The following is an 11,370-nucleotide window of genomic DNA, read 5'->3' on the forward strand; positions in this document are numbered from 1 at the left end:
CGAAGATCCCGACGAAATCGGAACCTCGAGACGATGCGATCCCTCTTTTTTGACGCGGAAGTGGAACCTCCCGAACGTCATCTCCATAGGCTCCTCCAGATACGCATATGCATCCACACGGGAGGGCGGGTGAGTGACAAAATCGACTAGACTAGTTTCGATCTATTTACCTCTGTCCATCGCGTTGCTTGCCACCGAAGATGTCGATGATGTTGAGCGTGCCATCGAGATCAATTCCTTGTCGCCTTCAATTCCCACAGACGGCGCCAATTGACAAGGTATCGACTTGTCAATGCCTACATATTGTAGACTAGGGTTTTCAGGGAAGTAAAGGGCAAGTAGATCTTCGGTTGCTAAGAAACTAGGGTTGTGTTGACAATGAAATTGATCCCCTCTTTGTCCCTCGACTCCCCCTTATATAGGAGGCGGAGCCGAGGGTTTTTTGATGTACAAGTTACAAAGTCCGGGAGACTCTTTGAGTTCGTCCCGTAATAGTTACAAGTCATTATTCCTATTACAACTCTACATTTCCAAACTATTTCGTAACTGGACTTCCGGGCTTCATAAACATCGGGTCGTGGGCATTCAGTAAACCCCGGGTACCATCTTCGGCAAGCCCATTGAGGATGCCTATGTCAGCAGCTAATAATAAAGGCCACTTTTTTATCTCCATACAAACCTTGTCCCCATATTACCCCTAGCCTCTTTTTTTTTGCTATAAATAGGGCAACCCACCCCTCTTATTTCTCACCCTCAACTACTCAAGAGTACTCAACCTACCCCTCTCATTTCCCACGATCTCTCATACATGGCTGGTGTCAACCGGAAGAATTGTTTCACTTGGGGACACTTCATGCATACAAGAAGAGCACGAGGTGGATGGTGTTAGGAGGTGTGTAGCAGTGTGCAAAAGATGACATGTCATCCTGCATTATGCACGCGGAGGAGGAACCAGCCACTTGGTGAGGTATCAACATATCAAGATGGATGAAGAAGGTGCTAAAAGATTATTTGAAATTGAATATGCATCGCGGAGGAGGGCAGATCCTCTTCGTGAGATACCACATGAATCATGTGCGAGATGGATGAACAAGCGGCTATGTTGTTTTGATTTTTAGAGTGGATGTACTCTGTTTTCTTATCTACGTAAGGTTTTTTGTTTAGGAAACTAGCTCCATATGGAATCTTTGCCTCCTATTTTTTTTTGTTTTTTTCTAGAAGTTTCACGCCTAGAGACAGAAGAAGACGGGCAAAACGGGCCATTTTCGGCCCGCCGTGTGCAAAACGAGCCGGCTAGCTTCACGGGGCACGTGGGCCGGACAGCACGGGCCACCAGTTCACGGGCCGCATGTGTGCCAGGCACATGAGCACGGGGCCGGGCCAGTGCCGTGCTGGGCCGTGCCGTTGGTCAGGTTTGCATCTTCGTACCGGCCGGCCCAGTTCACGGGCCTTTGCTTCCCAACTGTTCCTGCGTCAACCACACGGAATCAGCCTCCTCGCCGTGCATCAACCCCCATCGGGACCTCTGCTCCTCCTCTCCCCAACCATGGCGGCCGTGGCGCCGCCCCCGGACAACCTAGACCCGCCGCCGTCAACTCCTCCCAACACAGCAACTCCGCCTCCGGCCACCGCCACCGCCACCGCCACCCCGCCCAACCCCACAACCCCTAACCCCTTGACCCCCAACCCCACCATGCCAAGCCCTAACCCTAACCCCCTCCCGGGCCCTCCGCTCATCATGCCGCCGATGCCCCCCGCGCCGGTGTCCTTCACCCCGTCCTTCCGCCCGATGCCCGGACCTCCCCCGCCGCAGATGCAGCAGTACGGCGCCGTGCGCAATCCGGGCTACCCGATGCAGCCGCCAGGCGTGCACCACGTGATGCGCCCGCCCACCATGTACGCTCCCCAGCCGGGGCCCTACATGCAGCAGCCCGGCGCCCCCGTTCCTCCCGGTGGGTAAACCCTTCCTCCACCCATCTCCATTAACATCTACTACGCTGCTCTCTAGGCCTCTTGGGATTTAATAAGACACTGAATTTACAATTCCCCCGATTTGCATCTGGGGGGTTTCCAGACGCGTTTCATGAGCTTGCGCTGTAGGAAATCGAGTAGATATATGTGTCGACGTGGGTAGGATGCTGCGGGGATCAGGGTTCGGACGCCTCTGATGCTACTGATTTAGTGCTAGAGCAACTGGGATCCGCTCGCTTGATAACGATGACCGGGTATTTCTATGCTACAGCGGTGGTCGTGAGCACCCTACGGCGAGAGGTGCTGGCTCATGTTTGATTCCGCAGCTCTAACTGGAGCTGTAACCGATCGTTTTCTCCCTCACTGCGCGTGGTATGCTGAACGTCTGAATTTGAACTGGTTATTTTTTTCCCGCATTGTTGTCTAATTGATTTAAATGCTTTAGCCTGCCGCTTAATTAGGCTCAGTTTCTGTATGTACTTAGATCCTTCAACAATGGGTTGTTGCAAAAATATGGGCTAAGGTACCATGATTTCCTACCGCTTAATTTCATGTCAAGTATTTTTCCTCCTTAATTTGGTTTGATTTTTAGTTACTACTGTCAATAAGAAATTTTAAAGAGAGTGACACATCTGCTTAAGCTTTTATATCTGAGTAGTGCAATGCAATGGTGTGAGCTATCCCAAGTTTTGCAAATAACCAATACAAGTACATTGAACTCTGTCCATTGGGCGCTAAGAGGAGGTAAGGCCAGCTTTACCTAATTCTTCTTTCATTCCAACACAATATTACCTTTTGTCCATGTTAACTCCAGTTATTATTTTGAACATGCAAGATACCTCCTTATCTGTTTAGTAACGCTCTTCTTTCTTCGTGGCTTATGGTAACATAAGTATTTTCATATTTCCGTTTGTATTAGTTCCATGTATTTCAAATGATTAATTTATGCAGTGTGTGTTCCGTTTTCCGAACTTTTACTAACGTGGCAGCATAGATGTTTGTTTGTTTCTCTCTTCAGGTATGCAACGCTATCCTGGACCATACACTATGATGCGTCCAGTCTTTCCTCCACGCCCCATGCCTCCAGTTGGTGTTATGCCAATTCAACGGCCACCCCTTATGCCTGGGATCCGTGGTGCTCCTCCTATGGTAGCCCCTCCTGTCAGACCGCCTGCTCCAGCTGTTACACCTCTTGACAAACCACCAACTGCAGTTTATGTTGGGAAGATTGCCCCAACAGTGGACAATGATTTCATTCTTTCACTTCTTCGGGTATATCTATATCTTCCTATTATTTCAAGATTATACATGGAAGAGTTTGAATTCTGCATGCTTCATTCAGATTTTATGTTTATGCTTGCATTGGTGTAATCAACTGCTTGTATTATGTGTCTAAATGTTTTTTCGTCTTCAGATTTGTGGACCTGTCAAGAGTTGGAAGCGGACCCAAAATCCAAGTAATGGGAAACCCGTAGCATTTGGCTTTTGTGAGTTTGAGTCTGCTGAAGGCATACTTCGTGCTACTCGGTTGCTCAACAAATTGAGCATTGATGGACAAGAACTCGTGGTATGTATCATTACATTCTTACGATTATGAAATATGGGAACTAGAATGTAAGTTCCTTTGAAAGAAAAAGGACATACAACCAAATATATATAGGCCATGACATCAGTTGTTTCTGGCAGTTCTTTTTAAGCAAAAACTGACAAAACTGATATAAATTGTTTCTTAGTAATTAGCCTGATCCATCTACTAACCAAGTGGAAATTATTGAATTTATTGTCTTCGTCACTGACTTGCATGTGGGTTCCAGACCTATCTTTAATTGAAGCATGTGTCATCTTTTGGATCAAGAAAACGAGGGTACAAAAGTTGCTACCTTAACCTTTTTCTGTGTACCGTTGTTCAGTTCATCAAATTTTCTGTTGCTGTATGCATAGGCAGAACTTGTTAAGTATGACTGCATTTGATTGTTGCCAATTTGTTCATGTGTTGCGTCATGTAGCAACCAGCATTTGAAATGCCCCCTCAGTTCTTTTGCGTAAGGATGCACAGAAAGACCATATTTACCTTGAAAATCCTGCATGATGTAGCAAATCCTAATCACATGTTTTTAGGAGGCCATTTTATGATTTTTCTTTCAGATTGAGATGATTTGTCACCGTATATGTTTCCTGTTAAATATTTGTTTGTAATATTTCGTTTGTTCTACCAAAGTAATGATAATGTTACCATGTGTCCTATATTTATGCCAGGTTAATATTAATGATGCCACCAAAGAGTACCTGAAAAAACATGTTGAAGGAAAAAAGAAGGCACAGGAGAATGCCAAAGAAAAGGAAGATGGAGGCGGGGATGGAACTTCTGCTGCTGCTGAAAATGAATCATTGAAGCTTGATTCTGATAAAACAGATGAAACAGAAGATGTTGGAGATAAGGATGATCAAGAAAATACTAAGAAATTTGGGATTGTTACAAATGAAGATTCTGAGGCGGATAAGGAGGCTGCAGAACAAATAAATAGTATGATTGAAGAGTGGTTAAAGACTCGACCGCCGCCGCCGCCACCACCACCGCCGCCAGTTCAACCACTTGCTGAAATCTCATCCAAACATAATAATGGAGAGTCTGGTGTAGACATGACAAACACTGGTATGTAGTACTGCTAATTTTTTTTTTGTCGGAAATTGCATTTGAATAACATTTACTTCATTGCTGTTGCAGATTCTGAAGACAAGAATAATGATGACATGGACAAAAGGACATCTAATGAAACTGAAAAAGCAGAAACTGGCTCGCCTGATAGGAGGAAGGATAGAGAACATGATAAGGACAAGCGAGAAAAAGATATTCAAAGATATGAGCGTGAGCGTGAGCGAGAAAGAGTCAGGAGAGATAGAGACAAGGAACACAAGCATAAAGAAGTGGAAAGGCTGTACAAAGATCATGTTAAGGAGTGGGAATCCAGGGAAAAAGAGAAGGAATATCAAAGGCAATATGAGAAGGACCGCGAGAAGGAAAAAGAACGTGAACGTAGAAGGGAGATCATGAAGCAGGAAGAGGATAGTGACGAAGAGGATTCAAGGAAAAGAAGACGCAAGGGTAGTAGCACATTTGAAGAGAGGAAAAGGAGGAGGCAACGTGAAAAACAAGAAGACTTGGCAGACAAATTGAAAGAGGAAGAGGAAATTGCTGAGGCAAGGAGGCGTGCTATAGAGCTGCAACAGCAAGCAGATGAAGCAGCTGCGGCGGCTGCGGCAGCCGCAGCAGAGTCTGCTACACTTATGGAGGTTGATGGTGATGATGAAAAGGAAAGTAATGTGCAAAACAAGCCGATTAATTCAGATGATGATAACATTACCGGCTTTGCAAATGGTGGTTATGCAGGTGAGTGTGAATATTTTCCTTGCAAAGTTTATCACGTGAGCTACATTCTAATTCCAACATTTTCTTTTACATCCATTGTACAGATGATGGCACTCACAAGGACAATAATGGTGATGAAGCAAGTACGATACAAGGTCAAATTCTAGATATCAATCAAAATAGCAATGCACCAGCAAAGAAGCTGGGTTTTGGTTTGATTGGCTCTGGAAAACGAACATCTGTTCCATCAGTTTTTGCTGAGGATGATGATGAGGATAATAAGGATAAAAAGATAAGACCTTTAGTACCTATCGATTACTCCACTGAGGAATTACAAGCTGTGGAGACAGATTCTTCTGCTGGCCAACAGAATATTGTAGCAGCTGCTGAGTTTGCCAAGCGCATCTTGGTATCTAATCAGAAGGAAGAGAAGCTTGAAAGTGAGAAGGATAGGAGCAGGAGATCCACTGATAGGTTGAGCCAAAGGGATAAAAGTCGAAATGAGGAAGATGGTGCTCGCATCAGTGATGAGAGAAGAGAAAAGATGCAGGATCGAGACAAAGATAGGCAAGATAAGCCCAAGTCAGAGAACAAGAAAATTGTGGATGCAAAACAACTGATTGATATGATTCCGAGGACAAAGGAAGAGCTTTTTTCCTATGATATTAATTGGTCAATATATGAGAAGGTGAATAGTCTCTCGACCTTGTATTTTTAATACGGAGTACTTAAAATTGGGAAATGTTTTGTTTCTTACCTAGTTTGAAGTGATTGTCATGTCATTTATTTGTGCATGCATGTTTTTCCTCTTAACGTTATACAAGTATTTATGGAACACTTTTAACTATGTTTATAGTGCTCCTTGAACTGTTGCGGATGTGAGGACATTTGAGTTCTTTCCTTCCAAATAGATATGAGATCCACCTGATGACCCGAATAACACATCTTCATGAGTATAATGATAAACCTGTTATTTTCATACTGATTACCATCTGTAATTATTTTGAGAGGTACCCGTGCAGATGTATTCTGGATATTTATAGAATATGGAAGTTGGGTCATATGGTTTTGAGAATGTTTCTTACTCTGCACTATTTGATTTAGCTTTCCCTGTGTTTTGTATGTGACATGGTTATATTCAAAATTAATATCATCATTCTTTTGTGGCAGCATGAGTTGCATGATAGAATGAGGCCTTGGATCTCAAAAAAGATAGTTGAATTTCTTGGTGAGGAGGAATCAACTTTGGTGGAATATATAGTCTCGTGCACCAAAGATCATGTGCATGCGTCGAAAATGCTGGAGCTCCTACAGTCAATTTTGGATGTTGAGGCTGAAATGTTTGTCCTTAAGATGTGGAGGATGCTAATATTTGAAATCAAGAAAGTTGAAGCAGGACTATCAGGAAGAGGGAAGGCTTGAAGTTATTTTTTTCAGGGAGGAAGGTAAGGCTTGAAGTTGAGGCAATGATCTTGTACAACATTCTCTGTTTTTTTGTCAGCAACTGTGTTCTCACTTGTAGACTTCTGAGACAGCCTCCGAAAACATTTGAGTGAGATCAAGTTAGTGGTTCCCTATATGTTCTGATGCCTATTGTAGAAATGTATACATGAACAGGTGATACAATAACATTTGATCTAAAGTTGTTGCATGCTTGCGCATTACAGTGTCTTTTTATAGAATTTATATCACTGTGATGTTTATGGTGAATACATGTTATGGAAAATCTTCATCAACTTGATTATCTTTGAGGAGGATTTCATGGTAAAAAACTCAAAATTTTCAGGAATGAACCATTTCAAGAGCAATCAATGTCTACAAAGTTATATGTATGTACAAGGTTAGTGTTTGTTGTACTAGGAGCATAAATCGATCAATGGTCTGGACTTTTACCAAGACCCCAGATCTTGTAGTAACTGCCTTGTGATCGCTGACAATCATGGGAACAGTATATTCTTGACGTGCATTGTTGTGTAGATCGTACACTTTGGTTGTGGCGTGGCAAGTAGATTCTTGATCTGGATTGTTGTGTAAGCCCTACAGAATTAAACCAGATGATCTATTTATGTGAACTCATCCTGATACATAACATTTGATCTGAAGTTGTTGAGTACTTGCGTGTTCAGTGTTTAGGGTGTCCTCCAATAGAATTTCTGTTACCTTCGTCAGCTTGACTTTCTTTGCATAGAATTGTACATGGTGAAAAAATAAAACAAAAACTCAAATTTAGCAAAATTTTTTTTTTGAGAAATACAGTACAAATGCAGACGCTCACATACACGCACATACACTCATTCCTATAAACGCACACACGTACACCTTATCCGATCACCTCCGAAAGACTGAGCATGCGAATTAAATCTTGAAATTGACTAAGTCACCATAGAATTTATCAATACCTGCAAGGTTATACGTTCAATCTATGTTTCTCTTGTACTAGTATCCTAAGTAATCCAGATGGAGTATATTTTACCGTTAACACATAAGTCGATGAATGTGCTGAACTTTGACTAAAGCCTCCAGATCTTGTAACCATGTAACCATGTCATGATCGGCGATCATAGCAAAGTCAAGGATAAGATACTATGATCGTCAACATTAAAGGCAAAAAATAAACTCTGAACATGGATTGCTGTGTAAGGAACAGTTTTTCCTCTATTTTTTAAATACTGTACTCTCTACTATAACTTTTTTTTGAACTTTTTAAATACTATAGAGCAGTCGACGTAGGGTTGAAAACGAAACGAAAACTTTCCATCCATTTTTGAAGAAAAAAGAAATGAGGGCCAAATACGAAAAAGGAAGTGGCATTTTGCGGAAATGGAATGAAAACGAGAGAGCCTTTTCCGACGGAAACGAAAATGGCAGAGGAAGGAAACCGAAAATATAACCGAGACTCGTGGTCTTGGTAGGCCTACATTTACATATGAAAACAGGCTTGGCCACGTATCAAGTCCACTAAGTCGTGTGCGGCTAGACCGCCGCCCACCTCGGCGACTCATCTACCGTGCGACGACTCCACGAGAGACGACGCCAGCCGATCGCGGCGGCGTCGGCGTCTTCCTACCACACCATCGGCCGGCCACACTCCTGTTAAACTATGTGTTAAATTGCCTCTTGTCGAAGTTAACTGATATTCCTTATATTATTGTCTACTTGTTTGTGAGTGCCTTTTGGTCTACAAACCAAGGTATTATGCCGCATTATGGTGCGACAAATATCCGTTTTCGTTACGTATTTGTCCTATATCTGCTCCGTATTCGTTTCCAGTGATTTCCGCTTCCATATTCGTTTCCGGAGATTCTGATTTCATTTCCGATTCCAACAAGGTAGACGGAAACGAAAATGATAAAGCATATTTTCCGGCCGTTTCTGTTAAGTTTTCAACCCTAGGTCGACCGGACTAGCTGGAGTGCCGTAGGGAATAGTTTATTTTATAGCAACTGGTAGTGAATAGTTAAAACCCAATGGGACATTGGGCATCTCCAACCGAGCGATCCAAACGGACGCGCTGGGCCGTCCGTTTTGGGCCATTTGCGTGCCCGAGCGGACGCGCGGACGGAGCCCCGCGTCCGCGCGTCCGTTTGGATGGCACGCTGCGCCCAACGCAGCGGCCACCCATTTGGCCATTTGGCCATTTGGCCTATTTCTTTGGAAAATAGGTCCTCTGGCCACAGATCCTTAGTTTGATATAGAATAATATCTCGTAAACATAGAATAATATATAATAAACATAAAATATTATCAAATACCATAAAATATTATCAAATGCACCATGATAAATCAAATAAAATGTGCCATAGTTTGAGAAAAATATAAAAATTACAATTGAGATTGTCTAACTCAATTTGGGCGCTCGAGGATCTCCTTCGTCTCTTCTCGAACCAAGCTCTCTTCGCCTCGCTCATGTTGGTCAAGTCGGCGTTCATGATGAGGTTGTCCTCGGCTTGGCGTTTGAGCTCAACTTTCTTCGCCTTCAGCTCCACCTCTTTGGCCCTTGCCATTGCTATGAGCTCAAGTTCTCTCTCTTGAGCTCAAGTTCTTTAGCTTTGGTCTTGGCCTTGACCTCTTCAATCTCAAGCTTCTTCTGCTGGACATCAAAGAATTTCTTCCTGTCCTCTTCTTTCTCTCGGCGCCTCCTCTCATCCCTCTTGTCCGTGGACACCTCTCTGTCCGCATGCATCTCCTTCAAAGTACCATACAATAGCATGGACGAAGCATCACGCTTCATGTCGGCTTTGGTTGACTTGTGGCCGCGTGGACGACTTGCACGAGAAGCGGAGCTACCGCAAGGCTTCCCACCATCAAGGTCAATGACCGTGGCATCTTTGGCGGGATTGTTGCCGATCAAGGTCGCCATGTAGCCCTCGTACCCCTCCTGGAACTTGGGGGTGCCGTGGAGTTCCTTCCAACAATGAGGGAAGGCAAAGGTCTTCTCTCCATTGTTGACTTTGTAGAATTCCAAAGCTCGCCACACCTAGAGCAAAGCGCGACAACAACGATAAACATATGTGCAAACATCGGATGAATAAGTTGAGGTTAAGAATCATACCAAGTCCTTCACACCCATGCCACTAACGGGGAGCCGCCTCGCGTGCTCATACGCCGCGTGGAACTTGTTGCATTCCGTTTGAATTGCTCCCCACCTCTTTTGGAGCGATATTTCGCTGCGGTCGCTCTCAAATGGCTCCCGTCCATATTTGCGATGTTCATGGAAGTATTCATAGATCCGGCGCCGAATGCGGTCCCCTTCGCTCGGCACCCGTCAACGCATCTTGCCCGATGGTCAACCATCCATCGACGAGCACCTTGTCCTCCTTCTCCGTGTAGTTGGCGGTTCGTTTGCTTACCCGGCGACCTCGAGCTTGTGCAGCTGCGGCTTGTGTGAGGCCCTCACCTAACAACGGCTCCTCCTCAATGTTTATGCTGCCGGGACAGGCGCTGTGCCCTCCGTGTGTCAATGGGAGGTGGCCGGGGAGCCTCGCTCGTGTCGAAGGATATGGCAGGGTCGTCGGCATTGTCTCGCGCGAAAGACGGAGGGGCCCGCACGGTGGACGGTGACTGCGCGCGCGCGTCCGACGGATCGTCGAACGAGGCTGCGTGCACCGGACGTCGCAGCTGCTCCCGAGTTCTTGGGGCCTTTGGAGTTCGCCGGCGCACGGTTCGTGTCAATGGACGAAGGTGACGGCCCCGTCATGGACTCGCCACCTCCGGTGACCCATCCCGTGACTGGTACGCGTGCCGCCCATGCGCCCCCATTTCGTGCCCAAATAGGGCAGTCGGTGGGGCAGTTGACCTTGGAGGAAGGGGCCGGGTCATGGAGGAGGCCGAGCTCCCCACCGAGGCCGCGCCGGTGCCGAGGATGATCATGTGCTGGCCGAGCGCTGGGTGGCCGTAAAAGAGCATGGCTTGCGCCTGCTGCTCTTGAAGGAGAGTGCTCTTCGCCTCCGTCTTGAGTTGGAGAAGCCGCCTCGCCGCCCGCCGCCGCTCCACCTCGGCAGCGGTTTCCCTCTTCCGTTGGTCGAGCGCCCGCGCGGTGGTCGGCCCTCTTCTTGCTCTCGAGCTTCCTCTCGCTCCGGGGTGAGGTCGGCCTTCGCCTTCTTCGTCGGCGGCCCGGGGGAGCTCGGCCTCCGCTCGGCTCAGGAGCCGCCTCCACGGCAGAGCGGCAACGGCCGCGGTGCCTCCTCTCCGATGGCGGCGGTGGTGGCGGTGGCGGCGGCGGTCGCTTCGTCGGCCATCTCTAGGTTTTGGGAGTACGAGTGGAGTGTTTTCTCGTTTTGGGAGGCAGACAGGCGGGCCGGGGCGGACAAGGGAGGACGCGAGCGACCAGCCTTTCGCGTCCGCGGCCACGCAAACTCGTCCAAGATTTGGGCCGGGTTTGGGTCGTCCCGACGCCGCGGCCATCCGTTTTAGGGATGGGTCCGCGCGCTGGGCCGCGGTTTTGTCCGTTTCGACCCATTCGGACGCGCGGGCGCGGGATGGGTCGCCCGGTTGGAGATGCCCTTATTATGGGCTCATTCATGGTCAGAGTT

At 46.4% G+C, this 11,370-nt stretch overlaps 1 protein-coding gene across 4 annotated transcripts; it reads left to right on the forward strand.

The window, feature by feature from the left end:
* Positions 1–1,530: 1,530 nt before the first annotated feature.
* Positions 1,531–6,999, forward strand: LOC124683216 (RNA-binding protein 25-like). 4 transcript variants are annotated; one of them, XM_047217799.1, is made up of 8 exons: positions 2,226–2,343; positions 2,456–2,494; positions 2,990–3,243; positions 3,386–3,538; positions 4,228–4,624; positions 4,697–5,359; positions 5,443–6,026; positions 6,509–6,999. In XM_047217799.1, exons 3-8 carry the CDS (start codon positions 2,992–2,994, stop codon positions 6,758–6,760), a joined length of 2,301 nt encoding a protein of 766 aa, XP_047073755.1. In that variant the 5' UTR covers positions 2,226–2,343; positions 2,456–2,494; positions 2,990–2,991; the 3' UTR covers positions 6,761–6,999. The 4 variants fall into 4 exon arrangements, with proteins under 4 accessions (XP_047073734.1, XP_047073742.1, XP_047073755.1 ...); XM_047217792.1 differs by having other exon boundaries at positions 2,228–2,343; positions 2,630–3,243; XM_047217778.1 differs by lacking the exons at positions 2,226–2,343; positions 2,456–2,494 and adding an exon at positions 1,531–1,952.
* Positions 7,000–11,370: the final 4,371 nt, after the last annotated feature.

Source organism: Lolium rigidum, chromosome 1 (assembly GCF_022539505.1).
Source record: "Lolium rigidum isolate FL_2022 chromosome 1, APGP_CSIRO_Lrig_0.1, whole genome shotgun sequence".
In the NCBI taxonomy this organism is placed as follows: Eukaryota; Viridiplantae; Streptophyta; class Magnoliopsida; order Poales; family Poaceae; genus Lolium; species Lolium rigidum.

Excerpts from the sequence above, each read along its gene's own strand:
- LOC124683216 (XM_047217778.1), top strand. The coding sequence starts at position 1,547 with ATGGCGGCCGTGGCGCCGCCCCCGGACAACCTAGACCCGCCGCCGTCA. Across the intron at positions 3,244-3,385 it reads TCATTCTTTCACTTCTTCGG|ATTTGTGGACCTGTCAAGAG; the intron begins GTATATCTATAT and ends TTTCGTCTTCAG. Across the intron at positions 5,360-5,442 it reads TGCAAATGGTGGTTATGCAG|ATGATGGCACTCACAAGGAC; the intron begins GTGAGTGTGAAT and ends TCCATTGTACAG.